The following is a 25,227-nucleotide window of genomic DNA, read 5'->3' on the forward strand; positions in this document are numbered from 1 at the left end:
TCCAAAAGGGGGCCGGCGAATGAATTCATCAAATCGTTGTGGCTCCGTCTGCGAGGCCATTGTTGTGTGCGGTTAACAGCAAATATGACTCGGGGGTGCTGCACAACCATTATATCTTGCCACACAAACGGATTCCCAGAGCCAACTGACAATGGACGGCTCATAGGCTGCGGCCTAATCCATTTTGTCTCCGTGCTCTTTGCTCGGACAAATGAAGTCAATTGGATTGCATCAAAGTAAATTGTTTTAAGCATACCACGGATTAGCATTGGTGGATGGAAGTCGTAGCAGCGGAGAAGCCAGAAAAACCCAACCCCATTGCAGTTTCTTGGCCCGAACTTTGAACCCTCGCCGGCCACATTTATTACACACGCTCATTTGTTTCTTGTCCTGCGAAAGGAGCACGAGCAGCAGCTGTCATATTAAGCAACTTTGGCCATTCGAGTGGCCACGCTCGAGATAGAAATCTTTTTTGTTCATTTCGTTTTATGTCCGCCATGGGCTATGAGGCCTCCCACGCTCACACACATAGCAGCACACCCTCACACATTTTTTGGCAATTTCCTGCCTTCTGCCCCCTGTCTGCTGTCTGACCGATGCCTCAATTTGACATTGATGTGCCAAATGTGGAAATTTTCTTTCACTGACCATGCCGAGGAGCCGGAAAAAACGGAAAATAATAGTGCGGGAAAATTGCTACAACAGCTAAGGGCAAATACTCTGAAAAAGAACCAAATTCAGGACTCTTGATTTGGGTGATCCAAAACAAACCCCAAAAACAACAGTTTTATCAACTGCGTTTGGTATTGAAATTGGTAACCCTGAAAAGGGTATTAAAAAGGAGGCCAGAAACCCGTTAACAGAGAGAAACTGTAACTGCGGAGAAGGCTGTTGAAATGTAATTTGGCAAAATATTTGGGTGCTCTCGTCGCTTGACTTTGGTTTCGTGTTTTCCACCCAAGTGAAACTCAATCTGTCAGTAGCTCCGTCTCCCGCAGTCTGTCTGCTCGTCTGTCTTTCTTGCCAGTCATGTTCTCACCTCACCTCTCCCACCCCTCGTACGTGCGTTAGTCATTTTGCCACTTTCTCATGCTGCTGTCAGGCCCCTAGTCTGTACCACCCTCTCACATGTTCATATAAGTCTGGGGTGCCTTTTCCTTTATTTTTTCCATATCTGGGAGATTAGTCTCTGTTCTTGCGTTTTTAACGCCTTTTCTAATATTTTGATGACTATTTATGGTTCATTATAGTGGTATATATTCTAGAAAGTGCTTAGAAATCAGTAGTCTTGCTTAAAGACAATTTAACCCAGCTCCCCTTTTATCAAAAAATTTACTACCGAAAGTCTAGACACAATAAGATAGACTCCTTCCCTAATCTGCCTCCATGAACGCCGAAACCACCGATGTACTGCCCATTTGCAAACTCATTTACAATTAAAACAACATTAATTTTCCTCTAATATGACCTCAAGCATTTCTCATTCCTCCCACCCCTGGCTGTCCTGGAAATTTAAATTGCCACAGCAGCAAGGACAACAAATGATTGTCCATCGTGGCAACGACGCCCCCATCATTTTGTATAAATGCCGCAAAAAAGTAATTAAATTACGTTGCAAGCCAAACCCCTCAAACTTAGTTTGGCCAAAACCAAAAACCCAAACCCAATCCCAAACCCAAGCCCAAACCCACAAAACCGAAAGCCAAGCAAAACTTAAAATGCCACGCCCACGCAACAAGCGTTTAGCCACGCCCCATCCCTTTGGGCGGGCAGAGCACTGCACCCGCTGTGTGCGAAAATTTCGCATAATTGCGTCAGGCGAACGCATAAATTGCCAAAGACAAGCAGCCAGGGGGCACGTGCGTATTCCAGGGGGAAGCCATAGAAAAACTGACGGGGGGCACGCCTGTAGAGAGAGGGCATGACAGTAGGGGAAAGGGAAAGAATCAAACGATGCACTTTGCGTGTGGCATATGTCAAGCGGCCCTGTCTACAGTGCAAGAAAAATTCTAATTGTTTTTCTGTATTTATATCAAAATAGTATGCAAATACTCTCCAGTTTTTAATAAATATTCTCTATTATCGCGGTAAGATAATTTATATTAAATATAAAAACAAACAACCTTTTCTGACTGTAAACCCACAAAGACAAGAACTTTGGCATTGTCCTGGGTATTGCATGGCTGTCACTCCAACTGATACTGGCAGAAAAACCACTCATTTTTTACAATAGATAGATGGGACGACCCCTCCCCGGCGACTGTCATGCATTTTATCAAGTTAAATGATATTAACTATGAAATGTTATGCTAATTATGGCTGATTTCATTCCATTTGAAGGCTGCGAACAAAAGAACACACAACGGCAGAAACAATGCAAATGAATTAAAATTAAATGGCAGGAAAAATGGAAATGAAAATGAAAATTGAAATGTAATGCAGTCTCGTTGTGCACCGCCCCCCGCACAATTGCCCGCCAGCTGTCTGACTTTTACACTTTCATGGGAAACGCGGCGTATGCGTAATTTTTCACTTTTTCCGCAGAGCCAGAGGAGGAACAACCCTTTGCTGAGCTCTGACATTCTCCACTCGCGCTCCGGCGAGCTTTTTATGTTTGAAATGATTTTTCCATCACTTACAAATGAGAAATTAAATTATTTGCTGCTAATGTGTGTTGGGAACAGAATGAAAAGCATCCCCATCCCCAAGCCCGCTGCTCTCAGCGACTCTGCTTCCCACTCCCAGCGGAAATGATACAGCAAAAGAGCCGAAAGGGCACCCATCTGAAGATGAAATTTGCGCGCCGTGTGTCGCGTGGAAAACTAAAACTCATTTCTGGCAAATTAAACTTAAATGTGCCACATTTTTCGGGATGGAAGCGAAGAAGGATGCCGAGCGGAAAGCAGAAAGGCACGGGGCTGATGGCGGTCGGGGTGCGTTGAGTGCCACATGTGAGCTTCTCAAATGTGAAAATTAAAAGGCATTTCCGCAGAATGTCAGCGTCATATTGCAAAACATGAGTATTTAATTAGAAAATACTTTTAGGCAGCGCCAAGCAGATAGCTGTCTCGCTCGGGCACTCCACTAGCCTCCCTGCCCTCTATACATCCTATCGAAGCATGTGCTGGCTGGCGGGCTGGCTAATGAATTCCTCCAAGAAGTTTTGTGCTTTTTAACAACTTAACATAGTTTCGGTTTCGAGTTTGCCGACGCCGTTGCCGTTGCCGTTCCGTTGATGCCGCCTGCTCATGTAAGGATGTGAGTACAAAATAGCATTTTCCTTAATGGAAAACCTCCGCCCGGGCTCACAACTTTGCATGTACGCAGGATATTAACACGGAAAAACCAACAGCCAAACAACAAGCTACAGACTACAGTCGAACTTGGCTAAGTTAAAACATTATAAAATGTAGTGTTACGTGTAATGATTTCTATAGAAAAATATGGAGGGTCTGCTAGTCAGAGTGTAAGTATAACACTCGTATATAGTATAGTTTATAAATAATTTACAGAACAATAGTTTTAGGAGCTCTACTGTTCCAAACGAATGGTGTTGGCTGAAAGTGCCGGCCGAAATAGAAGAAAAAGTGGGCGGAGAACGAAAACAGCACAAAGGGCAAGGATAAGCACAAGGACGATGATTACTAGGACGATCATCATCATCACGATGGCTGTGTTAATGGCCAGGCATTATTCAGAGCCTCATTCCCAGATTGTCACAGCGATAAGCAGGGGCGTGTGTGAGAGGGGGTCTATCTAGATTGCTGGAAACGTTGAGGGGATGGGTCGGAAGGAAAGGCAGGGGGACAACAGCCCAGTGTCCAATGTCCACTGGCCATGTCAAAACTCATTTGCCGTTAACGAGCAGCCATTGTGCTTATAAAAGGATTATTTACAAATCACTGACTTTCAAAAATTGTCAACTGCAGGGCAAATGCTGCCGCTTTGATGTACAATTTATGGAATTAACCCTTAAGTGCTCCCCCGTCAGCAGAGTCAGATAGCGGAGCTCAGCCTTCCGTGGGATCAACGCTCCAGTTGATTTCTTTCAGCTGATTGCGGCTGAAACGGAAACGGATCTCCCGCCATCCTTTCCAGCCCGAGCCGCCCATCTAAAAATCTAAAGGCAATTGTGTGCCACGTTGTTGTGACTTGCAAATAGATTTTGCGATTTACAATTTGCAATTGATGGCTGGCTGACTGGTTGGCTGCCAGACGAAAAGGCTGGAGTCGTAAATGGTTCAATGAACAGCCAGAGCTGTGAGCTTTAAGGAGGAAACTTTAAGAGGCCGGGGTAGAGTCCCTGTCCCCTTAATTGATGCCCTTTGTTTGCCCTGTGGTCACTCTAATTGGTGTTTGCATGTGGCTCTCGAGGTCTTGTGTAAATATACGAGAATCTGGATGACCAGAACAACCCGGATTCCCATCTTACATGCCTGAGCTTCTTTTGTAATTTTGCGTGCGTTTTGTTTGCTCATTAAACTGATTTGGTCGGGCGCCGATATGGATAGACATGTTGCTATCGATTTATTGTTTTCATATATATATGATATATATGAATAATATTTTTCCCTGCTACTTCTGACAGTTAAAGAGTCCAACCTAACCCCATCCAATGAACGATATGCATACATATACCCTGGCATTTAGCCCCTGGACAGACGTCATCAATTAGCGAGCCGCAAGTCGAGTGCCAGACAGTCAAGTTTGTGCAAAAAATATACAGCTTCGTGCTCCAACGACGCTCGGAGGGCTTGGACCAGGCCTAATGAGCAAACTGAAGGCAAGCATGCGAAACGGACTTAACGCGAAATCACATGTCAAAAGTTATTAGCCCGGCGTGTAATTTGGGCCGGGCTGATTACCGGAATGTGTACATGGAACTAATAAACAAAGTCATTCGGCTGTCGGAGAGAGAATAACAAGATATGCTGCCAAAAAGTTGCCAGTCTCCTCCGACTATTTGGCCCGCACCGTTGGTTGCCGTCATTGCCAAAATCCTCCGCCAAGGTTGGCCCCGACTTCCCTTGATTCATGCTGTCAATATCGTGGCAACATATTTCCTCGCTTAATATTTTCTCTGTGCTTAGACAAGTTTTGCCCCGTTTGGCTGTCGGCGAGGACGTGAGGGCGTTAAACTCATACATCACTTTATCCCAAAGCTTCCATTTGCCATATCCTGCTGCATCCTGGCAAGCCAGCTCGCCTGCTGCTGCTGTTTTGGACTGGCGCGTTTTTCTCGCACCGCGATGTGTGTCAAGAGTTGCCAATAAAGCTACAGCTAGAGCTTCAGCTACATATTGCAATTCCCAACCCGATCGCTCTTCCTCGATTGAAAATAAATTTATAACGCATACGTCATGTAAGCCCGGGGGTGAGACAGAGTTCGCAGTTTATTGCATTTGTCGTTGGCATTGCAAAACTTCAATAAATTATTTTATTGCGACAGTTATTTTGCTTGCTTTGCTCTCTCGTCCTCTGCACTGGGTTTCCGAGTTCTTTTTATGAATTTGTTCAGCTATGTAGCCACGAGCATAAGTTGAAAAAGAGTCATATATCCGTATAGTACACCCATCTGCTAGGAATAAACACATTCTGTCAGTTGGCATTTCTGTTCATTTTGGCACCCAAGTCTTTGGCAGCAAATTGCAAATGACTTTATGACTGAAACAACTTCTCCGGCTTCATCATCGAGATGAAATTGATTCCGCTGTGGGCATAAACTCGGAATTGCATAATAAATTTGTGCACAAGCGCATAATGAGGCAATTGCAAGAGATGCTCAATGAATGGATTCCTTGTCGCACAAACGCTGGAAATGCCATAACATGTTGATTGATGCGACGGCAACTCCCGTATCCGGTATCCGGTGTCCCGCATCCCATATCTTTTTGTGGCGTGTAGAACCAGCTCCCATTTCAATCGGGCATTAAACACACTTTGTCAGTCATAAAAGGCCAAACACTTTCGTTCCCCTTCATCAAAAGTTGACACTTACCGAGTTAACCTTTAATGAAAAGGCCAAACAAGGCAGGGAAAAACGACAAAGAAAGGAGCAGCCCAGCACCTCGAGGGCTCATTGTGAAATTACCCAAAGAATAAAAAGCAGGAGGAAAAAAATAAGAAAATGGAACTTGTCGGTAGTAGAGCCCAAGGGCTACGAAACTCTGCCTGGATCCCCGGTATCCTAGCAAAAGAGGCAATAAGTAGCAAAAATTACGCTAAACGTGGCAATTTCCTGGTAAATTACACAATATATGTATACATTGTGTACGCCTTTCTGGCAGTGTCCTGAGAAAAAAATGGTGCACCCGAAAGACTTAAGATATCATTACTTGAAAGTATGCAGGTAGTTCTCTCTACACCTAAGCAGTCTTTAAGCGAAAATAAATCGCGCATACATTAAATATGAGTTTTGGAACTATATATATAAAATCAAAACTCCCCGGCTGAAAGTGTATAATAAGCCTCATAAAGCGCCGTGGCAGTAATTTTTCAGACGTCAAAGCACAACGGACCCGTAACTGGCACTCTTCTGCAGATGCCCTGGTTAAATGGTTTGGCGGACCAGGTGGCAATCCGAAGCCTGTCAATTTCCGTTCCAGCACACGCATGGGGTCGGGAAAATGGGAAGGACGAGCGCGATATTTTAATGCGTGTCATATTTGATTGATGCCAGAGCCCTGGCCCAAGAAGCCTGGGCCAGCAGAAGAGGGCCGCGGAACAATGTCAAGCGTTTAACATTGCCCCGGGCGCCACTCAAAGCATCAAGACAGTGTGTGGGCACCCCCTTTTAAAACCCACTTTTAACCCCTCGTTTGCCGTCATTTCCGTCGCGCTTTTTTGCTCTCGTGCCTCCGGCCAAATTGCCCCTGCAGGTATGCAATGAAAAAGTGCGTAAGGGAGGCCATTGTTTTCATTGTGGGTGTACGAGAGTGTGTGTTTTGTGTAATTTAACTTGGCAGTTTGTTAACAATTTTATCAGGCCCGAGATGTTACTCCTTGTGAATGGATTTTGGTTGGCTGGGGAACTTGGAACTTGAATTGATGTAAATACGAGTGTGTCGGGCCATAATATATGCTCCAGACTAAGTGCATTAGGCTGTGTAGGGAGGGAAGGGCAAGGGCGCTTTGTTCCCTCCCTCCCATTTTAAGGGATTTTCCCTGGGGGCAGGCTCAATAATTTGTGGCAGTTGCGCAGGCAGTTGTGCCTACTAATTTGACTTGAGCGCCTATCGAAAGCAAACAGGCAAACATATGGGCTACAACGCATTAAACGCACTTATTTAATTAGACTTTGTGTACACTGGGAGATTCATTGGGAAGCCAGGCTTAAAGTATAGTTTATTTATGGGTACACAATTGAAAAAGTACTATTTTATCATATATTTTATTACTATGGCAATAAATATTTCCTATCCTCTCTGGGAAAAGTAGGTAGCAATCATATTTAACAACTAATAAAGAAATCGGGTATCATAATGCTTACGTATATAACCTTATATCTAATTTTATAAACTAATATTTAGTTATAGCCCAATTCATGTGTCACGACTATATGCTATGCCTAGAATTCCTTCAGTGTCCTATTACCTTTGTGCCTGTAGCTAAGTAATAGTCCCTATTGATTAACCGCCCGTGTGCCGAATAAGCGCATTAACCCCTTCAATTATTAACCCACAAGATAAACCGATAAACCCATCCAGCGCCAACATCAATTTAACATCATTAACCACCCCCTCTATCTGCCTCTCTATCTCGTCTCTCTGTACAACACATCCAAAGATTGAAATCACTAGAAAACCCACAACTTTTAACCTCCTGCACCCCATTAGCGCTCATAATTCTTAGCCATCTCACTCATCGCACACGCTCCTCTCATACCCACCTCGCCCCCACTAGACGGTAGTGTGGTAAACAGCAAGTTTTATTTCTCGCCTTCTTTGCAGGACGGACAACGTGGTCATTTAGAGGGCCTGGCATCTGTCTATTGCGAATTGCTAATGGCTCCCTTCGGGGACATTTTGGCCGTTCTAGAACAGGCGCGCCAGGCGGCCTGGGCGGAGCGGAGTCCGCTGCACAGTGCCTCCCAAATGCTGACGGGCGGCGGTGCGAGCGGCAGCACGGGCGGCAGCAGTGGCGGCGGGGCGAGCGGTGGCAGTGGCGCGAGTAGCGGCGGCGTTCTGCACCACCGCCAGCAGCACGGCCATCGCGGCCACTCGATGCACGGCGCCGGTCTGCCAAATTCCCACAGCCAGCCCATTTACGTGCCCGGCAAGTACTCGGTATGTATCAACATGGAAGCACCCAGAAACCCACTCTTCCTCCCAAAGAAATAATAAATATATTTAATGGTTGGGAAGAAATAGTTTTTGGAATTGTTTTTGTGGGTATTTTGGTAATTTTGGGGTTGTTATATGGGTGGGGGGGGGGAGGGGGGTTTTGTTTGAGGTTTTTTTGTGTTTTTATTAATGTTATGTTATTAATGGGTGGATGTGGTATGGATTTGTTAGAGTTTTGGTGATTGTTTAGTTTGGGGGTATTGGGGGTTTGTGGGGGGGAATGAGGGGGGGTAAAGAGGGGTGGAGATGTGGGGTGGGGGTGGGGAAAGGGGTTTGATTGGAGGTGTTTTTTTGTGGTTGGGGTTAAAAAGGTATAAAGAATGGGAGGGGAAAATTTTGGTAGTTTAGTGAGTAGGAGAGTAGGGAGGGGGGAAAGGTGGGTGAGGAGTAGAGATAATTATGAGATGAGTAGGGGATGATATTTAGATGGGATTAGATGATGATGGAATGATGATTATATGGATGGATATATATATGATTATGGTAATTGGGGGATGAATTATTATTAAGAGTAGGGGAAATATTAATAATGTAAAGGAATAAATGGAGATATAGGGTTAGGGGGGGATATTTTGTTGGGAAGTTTGTGAGGAAATTAGAATTGAAGGGAAATTGATGTGGGATTTTAGGTTGGAATTAGAGGTTAGAGAATAGGTAGAAGGTGGAAAAGAGAAGAAGTAGGAGTAGTTGGGAATAATATAGGGGTGGTTTGTGGTGTGGGTTTTTGTAAAGGATTGTTAGAGTTGTGGAAGATTTTTGGGGGGTGTTATGTTGGGGGGGGGGAGGATAATAATGAGGGTTAGGGGTTTGGGAATGAATTTGTGTTGGGGAAAAGAGAGTGTGGTGATTTGGGGGAATTGTTTTTTGTTTGTGATTTGAAAGAAGTGGTTGGAAAAGGTATTGGATTGGGAGGATAGAAGGGAGGGAGTGGAGATTAATGTATTTTTTAATAATTAAGGAAAAAAAGGGGTTTGGAGGGGTTTAGGGTGGGTCAATCGGCGGGATCGCAACAATCAACAAAATGGCGCCCAGGCTAGGGTAGGTACTCCCCCCACAACATTCTCCCTTCAGTCCTGGCCGTGCCCCATCACGGAAAGGAAACGAAACTCATTTTCGCGCTTCGTTTTATGACCGCAAGCAAATTGTTTGTCCTGTCCCCCAGATCCTTTCATTTGAATCAACTGCTGCGGTAATTCTTTCAATTTATTTGCTCGCATTTCGTTTGGTTTCCTTCGACTTGCGTTTCCATTCTTGGCTGCCTGCCGCCTTCTGCTGGCTGCCATTTTATGACTTTCTGCGTTTCTTCCTGACTTGGAAACATTCGAGTCCTGTTCTGGATAGTATACTTAATCTTGGCCCTGGGGACATGTAAATTTTTATGCGCGCTGCTTCTGCTGCTGCCTTTCCTCTTTTTTGCCGGCTGAAAAGGTTAAAAATGTTTTGCCAGCGGCCATGTCTACATTGCCACTTCTCATTCTTGGCGCCGCTGCAGCGGCATCTTCCTCACTCCCACCCAAGTTCAGTTCATCCTGGCTTTATCTGCGCCGCTCACAAAGGATTCATTCAGCGCCTTTGATTAGAGCAACCTTTAGGGAAAACCAGAGAAGGAAAAAGAGCCGAGGAACCGGAGGTCCAGAAGCAGCTGTAGAAGGCACTATTCTTGAGCCTGGCAATGAAACTGCGGCGCAGATAACGTGCCACAGGACGTCGGCGACGCTGCTCATAAATAAGCAAGGACATGCATAAATTTTTCACAAGCAGTACACAGAAAAGAATAAATAAAGGACGAGCAGGGCACCAGAAAAAAATATAAATAATAAACCGATGGATGAGGAGAGCAAGAAGTATACATATATATACGTATGTACAAGGAAACCCAGCAAGGGCTGCCGGTAGATAAGCGCAGGAAATGACTAAGGATATGTGCCTAAGTAGCAGCATCCTACTTTCTTTCAAAATATAATTAAACAGCACTCACCTGGCCGCCGTCAGGGCCATTGCCATGCGCTCTCCCACCTGATTTGCTATTTATGATAAGAAAACAAACGCATTAAACAGGGCCAGCAGAGAAGGGTCGAAGTCGGAAGGGCGACCCTAAACCTGACCCTTGACTCGTTATTAATTAAAAATTAAAGCCCCGCTGAAAGGTGTGAAATACAAAATGGCGTCCTAATGGCGATAAAGCACGACGTGCCCCCTTTTCAGGGAGTCCTTGATTTATGAGCAGCCTTTTCAGCACCGCCCTGCCCACTCTGTTTTTTTTTCTGCAGCCTTTGTGCATACTTAAGAAAGTTAATAAGCCGGGCGATTGAACAACAAGCCTTTCGTCTTTGGCAGCCCCTAAAATGAATTTAAACTTTTCCCCAAATTGATTTTCACTCTTCTAATGGTATTTCTTTTCAGGCGGCCAACGATCGTCTGAGGCACTTTCAAATGATAAACGGCGGCGGACAGCAGCAGAGTTTCGAGGAGACAATTCACAGGGTACGTATAGGATTACGGTTGAGGGAAACTTGGAAAAGGTTAGGCAATATATGGTGCACCAATTAAGAGTGGGTCCTAATTTATTAGCATAATACTCAAAAAAAAAAAAAAGAAGTAAGACTGGTTTAGAATGCAATAGACGCATAAATATTTATGCAGAAAATTTAACAAGCTGGTGTGGCTGTCGCTGGGGCTGCTTTTCCTTTTGCTTCTGTTGCAACAGCTGCGTCAGCCAACAAAAATGTTCCCCAACAAAAAACGGCGAACAAAATTTGCACAAACTGCAGCAGAAACTTTCAAAGGCAACCCAACGCAACCCCCATTTTGACTGCATTTGCAATGCAATTTCAACACGAAAGCTGCGGCTGTTGCTTTTGAGCACGTTTACCTGTAATGGCATGCCAACAGCAACAACAGTTGCGCCAGGAGCACTGGCAGGAGGAAGAGGAAGTGGCAGCGTACGGATGCATGCAACATTTAAAAGTTCATTGCCGTCAACATTCATTATTAATGACAGCGCGCGCCCAGCGCCAAACTAAAACAAGCAACAAAATGCAATCAACGGCGACAGCAGCACCAGCAGCAACAACAAACAGACTGACAGCAACACCTGCAGCAGCGACAGCAACACCAGCACCAACAATAGTTAGCAAATGCATAATGCATAACCACATATAACCGCCCCCCAAACAATCTGGGTTCTAGAATCTGAGAGCAGCGGCCATTTTCGTTTGCAACCTAAAAGTATACTTTAAAATTCTAAGAAATTAGTTGACCACATCGAAAGTAAACAAGAAGTCACTTAGTAACTCCAGGAACGATTTTCTAATTTCAGTTAAAAGTACAAGAGGCCATGCGGAAGAAGGAAAAATTCCAGCGTGAACACGAGGAGGTAAGTGACCACAAGGCCTAAGTTTAAACATACATTCCGAAATTGATAAATGCGAACGGCAAACATGTGTCTTGGCCAGTGGATAAATCAAGCATGTTTGTTTTGAGCACTTTTCGCAAATTAAATAAACATAAAACACTCTCAGGCCTAAAGATGGGAAACGAAAGACTGCACTATTAATTTCACAGATTCCGTAGCATTATATTTGCATGAATTTGAAGACACACAGTTGCAGTTGAAAGTTGGGGTTCTTTAGACGACAGTGCGTTTCAGCAGGGTAGGGTTAATTCCGAAAATTCCTGGGTAGGGAAATTCCGAAACCCATCAAGTTAGGTTCTATAGTATAAGTATATAATAAATGCAACACAAATAATAATTTAAATGCCTATTCCACAAAGAAAACGATGAAAAAGTTATATTAAAACAGTAAACTTAATTAAAGGTACGTGGCTCCCTTAGGCAGTCGTAAAGTAAGCCTAATGCAAGTGACTTATAGTTGCGTCACGCACCGTTTGCACTCGTATTTGTATATTTGCAATACATAAATGCTACGACGTCTACATGCACAAGCCAATTAAAAAAGCTATTAAAAATATTTGATATAAAAACAGCAATTATTCCGAGGCATAAAAGCCCGAAGACCGGCAGCCAGGACCCAAAAGCTCTGGACGGAAACAAGTGTGTGAGTGAGAGCGGCGAGCAAACATGCAAAACAGATACAGGCCCAGATACACACTCGCCGGGACAAGTAGGAGCAACAAGGACAATGAAGTGCAACGTGGCAAATGATAAACTTTTGTCTGCCATAAAAAGAATTACTTTCCACACTTGAAAATGTTGTCCGAAAAGAAGGACAGTCCGGGCGGGGCCAGGAATGAGGCTAGCTTATTTATTTATTTATTTTTCCAAGGGAATTGAGTGTCAAAGCCAAAGAAGGTATTTTTAAAGGTTTTAGCCAGGCTGTTTAAAGGAGCCCCCATTAGGACATGTATTACATACTCAAAAATGTATCTTTGTTTTAAGGATAAGACTCGTGAAGAGGTCAGGGGAATCTGCTCTAAAATCGATTAGGGAAATCCTTTTCTGCAACACACTCTGCATCTTCAATCAACGTGGCAGCAGGCCCAGTTAATTATGCCAGTTATCAGCCTGAATGATGGATGTCCCACACACACAGCTACCTATGTCAGATACCTACATACTCTGGTGCGGAATACACACAAATTGCGTTGCTGCACGACAATTTGTCGACTGTTTGCCAGTCCGGCACAAAATTTGTGTGAGCGCCTAAGCAAGGCAATAATTTTTGTGCATAAATGAAAAGCACACAGAGCGCTGGGCGGGGAGTGGGTGTCGCAGGACAATGTTATTGTTGTTAGTGCTGCCACTGCTGCTCCTGCTCCAGCTCCTGCTGCTGCTGCTGCTTAACTTGTGCAAACAGCATTCTGTTTGTCTAATTGTAATTGCTGTTTTTGTAGCCCAGGAAGAAAGGAGGCTGGCTTGTGGAAAGGCTGGCTCCGAAAAACACAAAAAACAAAAAGCTTGTTTTTCGTAGCGAGCACCATGAAATATTTATGATGGGAGTGGGCGAAGTGGCATGTTTTCCTACTTCTTTCCAGCTGGGGTTTGCATTTGGCCAGGCAATTAAGCAGGCACCCCAGACCCCCGACCCCAGACCCCAGATGTGATTAGAATTGTAAGAAAAATTTCCCCTGTCTCGGTCACGTAAATTTCAATTTGGCATCTGTACTATATATCTAGTCAATTGTATAAAAGTATCCATGTGGGTCCCCCACATCCTGCAGTGCCATTTGAATGCATTTTTAATGCGACTGGCCAAAAAAGCTTTTAGCTAATTTTTCAGCGCCCCGCTTTTATTGCCGACTGTCTCTATTTCGGTTTGTTGGCCCTGGCATGCTTTTCGCTTTCTAGCAGCGGAGCACATATACGAAATGCTCTCGGCATTAGTATGCAACACACACAGAATGGCATTATGGCGCAGGACATCCCAACAAGAAATAATATGTATAAAAATAAAGAAGTGCCAAAAATAAAATAGAAGAAGCAAGTAGCACATTTTAGTAGTTCGTTCGCCCTGCTTGCGCTTGCTTGGCAAAATTGTTTTAGTTTTCAAATGGAATTTTGTAATTTTAACGCCTTTGCAACTGCCTGACTGACTGACTACCAACTCCTACTGAGTTGGCTAATAAGATGCCAGCTGGAGCTCCCCACCCAAACTTGACAACGTTTTGTCCCCAGTCGTGGGTCCTCATTTCGCATTTCGCACAGCAGTCACGTTTGGCATGCAGACAAAGTGCTGGCTGCCCAAATACGAGTCTACTATATATGCATACAAACTCGTAGCGAAGGCGTTGACTTTAATACGACAAAGTTTTATCTAGTTATAGTCCGGCACAGGATGCCAAAACATTCGCCAAAAGTTTTCCAAAAGCAGGACCTGTTGGGGGTTTCTCTAACAGGTTTTCAGAAATTGATGTGGTGATCTCCTTACCCTCTTAACTTTCAAATTTTGATGTGGATTGACAAAAAATCAACCGAAATATCGGAAGATATAGGCATCGTTGTGGGTCATATAGGTGATATAAAACACAAATCAAAGCATTACTGAGTTACGTATTCGACTAATGGCATAATTTATTTTGTCCTCAATAGATCTTGCGTGACATCCGACAAGGACTATTACAAATGAGCCGAGGCGAAGGACGCATGGGTGAGTAAAACGAAAAATTCATAAGAGGCCCAAGAACAATGGGAGCTTTTGCGGAAATCTAGGCGAGCAACATACAGCCAGAAATTTTACACTTGAAGTGCTCCTTTTGCGAGTTGCAAGCTGCAGCCACAGCTGCAACGTCTAAGGGGGCGTGCCACGCGAGCCCGTCCGCCCGTCTGGCGAGCGTCACATGCATAAGCGAGCATAAAATCTTATGTCCGTTTCCGGACCAGGATCCGAACATAAGCCTCGACCCGGGCTACGGACTCCGACTCTGGACTCCGGATTTCAGACTTCGCCGCAGCTTGCACTTCGTTCATGTGGCAAATGGCATTGCAAGTTTTGTGTGCAACGTGGCGTATAATAATATTGTGTTGCGGCCATTCTGCTGACTCTGCAAATTTTTCGGGCGCTCTCAAACTTTTTAAAGTTATTTTTTTATGCCAAATTCTTTTCCAAACAAGTACTAATCCCAAGCCTTACTTGCGACTTATTCTCCCTTCAGACGATACGTACATGTACGATGAGGCGCTGAGAACTGGGGTCATGCCCATCGGAGTGGGTGGAGCGGGAGCCGGAGGGGGCAGTGGTGCTGCCGCCCACTACGCGGTCAGTGCGCTGCACCACCAAGGTCATTGGTACGACGAACCACCCTACGAGAGCGATCCCGATGACTTCCTCATGGCCGGACTCAACTGCGGCCCAGCGGCCACCATTCAGGTAAGTAACTATACTATTTATTAGGCCTTCTCCAAGTAGGTTTATCATAAGATTCTTTCGAATCTCCCTTAGCAAAATAGCTACTCATCCTGTGAATCCATCAATCCCGGCAACTTCCTTGCCTTTCCTGCTGCCTGGGAATACCAAACGCTATCCAATAACATTTTCCTATACCCATTTCAGTGGCAACCCGCTTTGATTTCTCTGTGGATTTGGACGACCGCAAAAGTTTCGGGGGAGTTACTCTTTTTTCAGTCCCTGAGTTCCGTTGGATTTCCTCTACTATTCTCGCTTTGTAGCCTCCTTCTATTTGCTTTATTAAATTATACGCTGAATATATTTTTGTGCTGGCGCATTGATTTTTACCCACTTCGATTTGTGAGTCCTGTCGTTTGGCATTCCCTGCTCCTTTGGAGCGGGATGGCTCTGCTCCTTTGCTGTGTGCATAACTCCGGGACAAACTGCGACTCGAACTCACTTTATTTTTATTGACAGTCAAAAAGTGCATAATTCTTGTTGACTTGCTCGACTTTGACTCCCGGTCTGATGATTGTGAATTGATCGGCGGGGTGGGGAAGGGGAAAATGGGAAAGACGTCGCCGTCTTGAGACTTTTCCTTTTGCATAATTTTCTTTGCCTTCCTAACCATTATTATTTTTTTTTTCTGTGAGTTGCGCTTTTGTCGAAACGCATTAGGCAAGTTCTTGACATGGGGGGAGTCGGACTGTGACTGGGCCCTGGGACTGGGACTGGGACTGAGGAATTTGTTTTCTTAGTCAATTGAAATCACTCAACGCTGAAGCGCTCAGAAAAGTCTGCTGAAGTCTCCTGAGCTCCCTGGAAATTCGGCCTTTTGTGCGGGCCTCTTTTTGGCCAGAAAACATTGCTTTGATGTGGCAACGAAATTTGTTTAAAATTGAAATGAAACTTTTGCGGTCCTGCCTCCCGCTCTTAATGCCCGACAAACCCACAAAAATCTAAAAAAGGTTAAGCGCCGTCGTTTGCGGTTCTTTGGTGGAGCAAAGTAGCCGGAGATAATGCATTGAAATTGGATTGTTGGACCAAATCAGCCTTTGATCACAACAGCTGTAGTGAACTGGACTCGACAAATGCCTGATATGATATGGCTGTGGCCGTTGGCTCTCTCCCATATTGGTTCTGCATACCGAAGATTCTGCGGATTAAGCCAACTGGGCGGTTAAGGCCGAAAAAAGTAATCGGAAAATCCAATTCAGATTCAGGAGTTTGGCCAGGCTCCCTGGTCGCACCCGAAAAACTTTGCTGCATTGCTTAAATTAAAAACGAGAAAACTTTGCAATTTCCGTTTCCCAACAAGCATACGCCGAAAAAAAGGCAGGAGAAAGGAAAACCAAATTTGTGTTCACTAAATTTAAAATTCCAAGCGGAGGCGAACACCAGGCAGCACAGCAAATCAGTGCAACAAAAACAAATACGGCAACCTGCCACAACAGCAAATAAACCCAGTCTCTTTCGGTCCGGCTTTCCCCTCACTCTCACATTACGGTCTCGATTCCTCTCGCCTCCCAGCGCTGTCCCTCGCCCGGTCCATAAACTTTTATAACTTTGTTAATTTTTCATAATTTTGTTGCTCTACAGCGGCCAACAAATTCTACTTGAATGCTAATCCCCATGTTGTGCGAGGCACTCCATCCTCCTCTCCTTTATGGACATGTACACTGCAAAATATTGTGTACTCCGAAACCTATCCACCCCATGCCTTCGTCTGGGCTGGGATTCGCTAATTTGTTTGCTTTAAGATTTAAGAAGAATACACTAATTAACATGTATATGCATGCCTCCTTTTCTTCCCGTGTAAGTCTCACGTTTCTCCACATTTTTTTGCAGGGTGGACGAGTGCGCTTTTCGAACAACCGCGAGAGTACGGGCGTAATTTCATTAAGATCCGCCGGAGATATTTCGCTGCCGCAGCGTGGACCGCCGCGTAGAGGTCTTATCGTGCCGCAGCAGCCGCCAAATCCACCGACAATAATACCCTTAACGCACGCCAGGTGAGTTCAGTGGGCGGTGGACTGTGGAACGGAGTGGAGTGAAGTAGCGGGTGGGCTGGTTGTTGATTGCCATTATTATTTGCAGTTGAGTTTATGGCCAAAGGGCCCCGGGACACGAAGGTGGCGCATTAATAAATAAAATGAAGGCGCCCTTGTACTCAGATTTCAGTTCGAGGGGTAGTTATGATATGGCAAGCCGAGCCTGGGCCTGAGCCTGAGCTCCCGCCCGAACCCTTTTCGAAGGGTTCAAAGGAGAGAGATCGTTGAACCATAAAACTGTGCCACAAATGTGCTCGTTCTGCCATGAAAAGGCCAAACATTGTGGACCAGCCGTCAGTACTAATAGCTGGCCAAAAGCGAAAGCAATCGGACCGCTCGGACTCAGGTCTCCGCATTTATTTGTCAATCGGAAAAGGTGCGCCAATGGATTGAGGCCCGAAAGGATAAAATACGGAAGCTGAAAAGGGGCAGACCTTACTTCATTAGTGCGGTTATCAACGGTCCGCAGACACGAATGAATGAATGTCTGAATTGGAGACGGGATGAGGCTGCGTGTGGGGCGGTGTGAATGGGGGAATTAGTGAGTGACTGACTGACTGAGTGAGTGACAGACGGCACACATATCGAAACGCATCGGAGCGAAAGTCATCAATTTCATATTGTTACGCATGCCACACTCTCGAAGCGAACCAAACGAATGGATCCCAGGATCCGTGGATCCTTGCAGCGTCAAAACCAATAAGGGCAAGACAGAGACTGGCAGGGACACTCGAATAAAATGGCATTATTGCTACTTCAACGCCAATCCACCAGGCAGGCAGCTCCTCAATCAGCCAGCTCTATACAGAGGTAGACAGGTCCGGGAGGGGGCTTCAGGGGGCATCTGCTCTGCCCCTTATTGTCGAGCTACGTTTTCCACACGTACGCATACAAAAGGACTTGCTGAAATAACTTATACGCCTCGTGCGCCGCTGGGTCCCCAAACGAGCCAAACGAAAAGAAAAACTTTTTCTTCGCACGAAATTCCAGGAAGAAAGAGCAGGATGGCCCGGGCCACTCCAAAGCAAGGTGGAAAACAAACAGCAAAGGCAACCAAAAGTGAAAATCTCAACCCAGTGCTGGAGCAAAATGGCAAAAGGAAAATCAGCCCAAGAAAGCCAAGTCGGAAGAAAGAAATACGAAAAAGATATCAAGTATTTATTTATATGACCTTTGTTTGCCACTCGACCTCGGGTCGTGCCCGCCGACACCTTCTACTTCTCTCCGGTTATTGTTTGCCATCAAAATGTTTGCCGTGCACGAATTTAAAGTTATTTTTGGGGCATTGTTAGGAGGCAATTGGTGCCAGGATTTTCGCCATTGTCGTGTCAACTGCTGGGGAAATGAAAAGTGAAACAGATATCGGTTGTGTATATTTATAAGAAATGTATATGCTTAGGCATAATCAATAGATTAATATTGACTTTATTATTTACTCTTCTAATTTACTAACACGTTCTTTTTGCAGGTCCCACGACCGGGAGAGCGGCGACTATGCGGGATCCATTTCAGACCTCCAAAGCGTTACCTCCAGGCTTAGTGCAGTCTCGGTAAGTGGCAGATTCAGAAAGCCAACTAGAAATGGATGTGGCTCATTTAAGTTGCAGCCCCCCAGTCCAACTCCACCGCTTCCCGGCTGCATCTAAATTGATTAAGTGCTCTTTGTGACAAACAAACTTCGCATTTGGTCGAGAATGGACGTAGATAAAGCGGAATAAAACGCACACAAACTTGAAAAGCTTTTTAGCCAAGTTTTAGCCTCTACTACCCCATAGCTCTAACTCGATTTTTTTGTGCCGTTGTTTTCTTTACGGGAATGGAATTGGAATCGGAGTTGGATTTGGAGCCTGCAGCTTGCAGCCTGGAGCTGAGCACTTAAGCCAGCTAAATGTTGCCCGAAAGCAGACGAGACCATTTCGTTTGCAAACTTGGCTAATATGGAAACGCACTCAATCCGCTCAATCCGATTTTGTTCTCCCTCCCACAGATTGGCACCAACAATTGCACGGCTCGCTATCGAACGCTGAGCGGCGGAATCGGGGAGTCGCCCTCGCTGTCTCCCAGTCCCTCCTCGGATTACGAGGACATCGGAACCGCCAGAGGACATAGCTGCCTGCCGCCCAGCTTGCTGGCTGCTAAGGCCAAAAAGAACGGCATGGCCCACGGCAAGGCGAACACCATTTGCCAAAAAGCCACGGTGCATCACGTAAGTTAATTAAACGCTAATTCCTTCTGTCAGATCGGATGGGAAGAAGGGTAACTGCATTGGCCAAAAGTGCAGATTGTTGACACAATCCCTGGCCCGAAAAATGTAATTAGCCTTCGATTGGTGATTTGCATATGCAATGGACCACGCACCTGGGCCTATGAAAGTTCGTGTCCAATCTTTGCTTTCACCGGTAATAGGACGTGTACTATAAGTGGAAATACCAGTTTAATGAGTTTTTATGGCCGTCAAGAAGAAAAAGTGAAAGCTCATTTTGGGCAAGTTTCGATGCCTGTGTTTGCCAAAAAATATGAGGAAAGTTTGTCGGTTCTCAACCGCAGGGGCTTAGCTTAAGTCAAGGGTTGAGGTATTTGGAAGAGGCCTAAGCCAAAATGGACTGGAAAAAAAGATGGTATATAAATGGCCATAAAAAGTAAATGCGAATATAAAAATGCTAAATCTGTTATTGGATTTTAGCCACAAACTAAACAGACATTTATTTAACCAAGTATATGATTCATTCATGACTCATAATTTTTATTCCGGTGTAACCGAGGCCTTGACTCATTCGAAAACTAAGCTACTTTCTATCCCTCCGCGCATCGGCATGTTCGCTTTAAACTTTTTAATGATTTAACTAACAAAACTTTGGTCCTGTTCTTGTTCTGCTTTCTGGTGCTCTCTCCCCTTCAACATGCAATTTATTGCACAACGATGACGACAACGACGATGCGCAAAAAACAAAAAACAAAATGGAAAATGGAAAATGGATAACTTTCACTGGTGCTCGGCTTGGCTTGGGGATTTTCAGTCGGGCGATATGCGTAGCTCGGCAAAGGAAATTGGCGCATTTAATGAGAATGGACGAAACTTTGTTGCCACAAAGGATACGTCGAGGGATTTCAGCAATTCCCAAGATAATACCGACCGTGGCAGCATGAGCGATCAGGCGTTCGCCTGCTCGGCCAGCTCAGTCGAAAGTTTGCCCAGCGCTTCCGGTTCGAGTAAGTATACACATACATTTACAGAGTGGGTGGGTATCTGCATCCGTGAAGTTGTGTATCTTTGTCTGAGCTTGCAATTTAGAGTTTTCGGGTTTGATTTTGTCTGTTGCTTCTGCAGCACCAAGCTGTCGAGGTTTGCTAGATTGGGGCTGATCCTTCAGGCTGACAGTGCACTCAAAAAAAATAATTGAAAATCTTAAAGAGGAGTGATGTTGCTTTAAATTTTAACAATGTCTTTTTAGAGAAATATATTTTATAATGGAAATTTTTTATGTTCTTAATCATCAGTAACTCACACTGATTTTCCAAGTGCATTCGAAAAATTCCCAGACTTCCGTGCTGGCTGGCTTGCATATTGGTCTATTAACAGTTGTAGTTCTTGTTGCGGTTTTTTGTTGCTCCTTCAAATTTTGCAAACTTAATGAATTTTTAATGCACTTGCTGGCTCCTATCTCGAAGCCCAGTTCAGGGGCCAAAAAGAGGGCAAGTGCGCCGTGGAAGCGTCGGGGGCGGTGGCGGATTGCAATGTCTGGGGCGTGGTTAAATGAAGGGCAACCGCTTCCTTTTTAATGAACAAAACTTTTGGCCAACTAAAAGGATGCAGCAACATCCCAGAGTAAAGCTTGTCCAGGGGAGCGGCGGGAGGAGTATCAAGTTTGAAAAGTGCAAGGAAAAATACTTTATTTTTCATGTGGCCAGGACACAAAGCAAGGATTAGCCCAAAAGCTTTGGTCTGGCAAACCAAACAGAAGCAACGCAAAGAAAACAACAGCACAGTACAGAAAAATAATAATGGAAAACTTCAAGTGCATATTTGAATATTTTTTTGGGGGCGTATCTGTGTGTGTGTAAAAATATTTGAAAAGTTTTTAATTAACCAAACGAATGAGTGTGAGTGTGAGTTTAGGCAAAGTGTTTGTCCTTAGTAAATTCCCAGGGTCCTGCGGCTAATTGGCTGTGGGCGCATTAATTGGAAATTCGCCAGGACAAACTTTGAACCCAAGCTGGGTAAATGTTTATCATTTCACTGAACCAAAATCCTTTGCTTTTAAGGTACTCAAGCCCTAGTTCGTCCGGGCAGTCCGCACAGCTCCATTTCGGCCGAGGATCGTACTTCGATGACCGGCAGCAGCATTTGCAAGGCCAAGGCCCTGGTGGATAGTTTGCCCAATCCCTATGACAAGGAGGCCCTCAAATTCAAGGTAAGTGGTTAGAGTTACAGCCTTTCGTAAAAAGGGACGCTAGCTAAGCTTTCCCATCGGGTTTTCCACAACAGAAAGGCGAGCTTATCGATGTCCTCTCCATGAATGCATCCGGCATCTGGAAGGGACGCTGCCACGGCCGTGTGGGCCACTTCAAGTTCATCAACGTGGAGGTCCTGCCAGAGCAGCGCATGAAGAACTCCAGCAGCAAAACCTTGGGCCATGCTGGCTCTCGGCTGGCTAATCCCGGAAATGGAAGCAACAACGGAGGCGGCGGGGGACCCAATTCGGTGGAGGATCTGCTCATTCGCATCGGACTCAAGGAGTACACTTCCGTGTTCGTGCTTAACGGGTAAGTGGTGTAGATGAAACAAATTTACCAACAATATTTTTGTTGGATTGTTTCACCTATCGTTCCATTTGCAGCTATGAGGACCTGGAGCTTTTCAAGGAGCTGGAACCTGCTGATCTGGACTACCTGGGCATTCTTAATCAGGAGCATCGCGCCAAGCTGCTGACGGCTGTGCAGCTGCTGCATGACATTGAATGTGAGTTTAAAGTTACCTTTTTTTCCAACTTCTTTGACTTGGTTTGTGAAACGACTCTCCTTGTAAGAGTCGTGGGCCCAACCCAGGGATAAATTAGAGAGAGCGTCCTCACCTAACCCGTTTTAATCTAACCACCCTACACCCCACAACTCTATACCCACTCGCACACACCCACAAAAACACCATGAAAACTCACAGCTGCCAATTTCGCCCGTACAGGCTCCGACGTGGACATAGCCGGCTCCAGCTCGGAGAACGATGAAGCCAGACTGAACAACATCAACAAGAAGCACGGCGCCTCGCCCTTTGGAAGGCGCCACTTTCCCCGGGACTCTGGATGCTACGAAGGATCTCCACTGCCCAGCTCCCAGACGCCCACGCAGGCGGTGAACTCTACGGACGAGTCGAACAGCCTTGACGATGTTGTAACCAAGTGCTCCAGCGAAATTATGAAGCGCGTGGAGAGCGCACGTCGGTGCAAGGACAACCCCTTTAAAAGCACACTGCCTGGAGCCGGCGGTGGACGACTGGGCAAGAAGTCCTTTCTCGGCGGCGGCGGCCTTATGGCGGACGATACGCTCACGCGTGGAGGGCTTAGCGAAAAGTCGAGCGACTCGGGGGTCAGCAGCAGTTCGCTATCGTCGGGTCCGCTGAAGAGCAGCACTTAACATTTGCCCACCATTCTTGCCCACGAGCTGCTCCTGGGCGTGGGCACGGGTATGGGCATCGGCGGAACGGGCACCCTGACGCCCCACGGTGTCGGAGCCACCTCGCCTACCGCCCACTCAGCACCACTGGGCAACATCTGCAACACTCTGCCGCATGCTCCCAGTTCATCCGCCGGAGGCCCAGGACTCTCCTCGATGGCCGGAAATCTGCCTCTTAATCGCAACCTGGTGATGCTACGTAACCACCTGCGGAAAAACACAGGCGGAGGAAGTGGCGGAGCGACCGGGGGCGTGGGAATGCAGCTGCTTCATGATCAGGATGACCGGCAGGAGGATCAATAACCCATTTACTACATCAAATTCTTTGTTTAGTCTCCGGTTGAGTTAGGTGTATTTCAATTGCTGTGATTCGATAGTGAAAACAAAAGGCCAACAAGCGTCTTTCAGTTCAAATGTATAGTATGTATAAAAAGAGAGATAGACAGACGGGTAGGGAAAGGCATAGAGCTAGAGCTTAGGCTAGGGGAAGCGATATGGAGATGCAGAGTCAGAGTCAGTCAATCCTTCCTCCGATAATGTTGGCATTTACACAAAAATATACATAAATACACAGACATATTTATATTAGACAGACTTATATACACAGACCTTCGGAAAACGCTGGGGGTGAATTTTTATATAACTAGTGAAGTAGAACGAGAATGTTTGAAATTATTTTGACTGTTTTTAGTTAGCCTCGAGATATGTAAATGAGACTTGTTTGATTTGCCATTTGTTTACTATTCAATTGCTTTGTGTGTGCATATTTCTCAACGTGATATTGTGAAAACGTCCAACTTGAATTGCATTTTACATAGGTTTATTTCCAACAACATTAACACACACATGAAGACAACACTGAACTTGATTCCTATTTTAGGGCGCTACATCCGAGTGCAAGCAATAGACCAATTCAATTTTAAATAACAAATCATAATATTTACACAACAACAAAGGAAATCAAGAACGAAGAAACGAAACTTAAACACCAACTGCCATTCAAACTAATTTTAATATGTTATAAATGTAAAGAGAAATCCGTCAGAAACTTGTAAAAATTACTGCCGAAATTGCCAAAATCGAGCAAAATATTCAATGTACGCTAAGCAATATTTTAAATCGTAGCCAGAGCCGTAATCGTGAGGGATCTTGCATGTGTGTATGTATATATAGGACAACGATCCATTTAATATTTATTAATAGGGCACTCTCTTGTAGATGGTATATTTAAACGTATCCACTATGAGCGATGCTTTCGAGATAATCAAAAAGCAGACAATGAAATTAGTCAGGCAGCGCAAATGTTTTTAATCAGTTTTCCAGCAACTAGTTAAATGAATGAATGAATATTTATCACGGCACAACTACTACGAATATATTTATACATATTAATTACAAATTTAAACTGATCGAAATACATATATTAAAGCATAGCATACCCTAGCGTAGAGTATAATATATTAGCAATTGACTTAATGTAAATGATTTTATTTCGGAAACGCTTTGACTTCTACTCAGATCGTAAAATTTAACCTGAAAATATTTTGTGAGCTAAGATACCGATATTCGTACATTGTAACACAATTAACATTAATCCAAAATAAATTAAATTGAATAAAAACAGAAAAGAAACGAATCGCACGTGTTACAGCCAGTCGAGGAACAGAGGGTATATTTGGGGGAGCTGATGGAAATATTGGATATGGGGAATTTCTTTAATCTACCTATCCAACTACAATTAAGTGTTTAAATTGTAAATTGTAATAAAGTGAATCAAAGAGTATTTATATATATTTGGGGACACGAAATGAGAGGCAAAAATCCAACCACAAAATAAACAAACCACACTCATGTGCTAGCATTTTCTAATTATCACTGTAAAATGATGTAATGTATAGAAAGAATATAAAGCAATATTAAAGTTTAATCTTGAAAGAAATTCACACGATAACGATTGCGAGAAAACAAACCCATAAAATATCATTTCAACACAGAGCGCAAACTAAAGTATTCAGAGTTCAGTACATTTTAGAAGAAATTTTCAAAAAACAAAAAAAACAAAAGAGGAGCGAGAATTCATGTTTATGGATAAATCAAATTAAAATTCTTTAAATAAAATGAACATATCTAAAAAGTACATTCCGAAGGTGTTATTATTTTCTGGGCGGGTGTGCTCCAGCGCACGTGTGGCTAAGCTTTGGGCTTGTCTCTGGCACTGAGTGATCATGACCCGTCATTACCTCCCATTTACCTTCAATGGCATTGGCTTGTCCACATTCTTCCCGTAAGTCGAAGGGGCAGCACTTAAGGCCCCCTTATAGG

General features: G+C 44.6%; 1 protein-coding gene across 1 annotated transcript in view; it reads left to right on the forward strand.

The window, feature by feature from the left end:
* The window catches only part of LOC6500852, a 106,973-nt gene extending 81,931 nt beyond the window's left edge, over positions 1-25,042 (forward strand). Inside the window, exons 2-15 of the mRNA XM_044714030.1 lie at positions 7,950-8,328; positions 9,310-9,380; positions 10,746-10,826; positions 11,662-11,718; positions 14,392-14,449; positions 14,955-15,169; positions 17,036-17,199; positions 18,707-18,788; positions 19,226-19,444; positions 20,256-20,448; positions 21,502-21,650; positions 21,725-22,002; positions 22,077-22,198; positions 22,418-25,042. Coding sequence (XP_044569965.1) covers positions 7,950-8,328; positions 9,310-9,380; positions 10,746-10,826; positions 11,662-11,718; positions 14,392-14,449; positions 14,955-15,169; positions 17,036-17,199; positions 18,707-18,788; positions 19,226-19,444; positions 20,256-20,448; positions 21,502-21,650; positions 21,725-22,002; positions 22,077-22,198; positions 22,418-22,866 — 2,517 coding nt within the window. The 3' untranslated portion in view covers positions 22,867-25,042. The remainder of the gene's footprint in view (positions 1-7,949; positions 8,329-9,309; positions 9,381-10,745; positions 10,827-11,661; positions 11,719-14,391; positions 14,450-14,954; positions 15,170-17,035; positions 17,200-18,706; positions 18,789-19,225; positions 19,445-20,255; positions 20,449-21,501; positions 21,651-21,724; positions 22,003-22,076; positions 22,199-22,417) is intronic.
* Positions 25,043-25,227: the final 185 nt, after the last annotated feature.

This window comes from Drosophila ananassae, chromosome 2L (genome assembly GCF_017639315.1).
Source record: "Drosophila ananassae strain 14024-0371.13 chromosome 2L, ASM1763931v2, whole genome shotgun sequence".
Classification (NCBI taxonomy): Eukaryota; Metazoa; Arthropoda; class Insecta; order Diptera; family Drosophilidae; genus Drosophila; species Drosophila ananassae.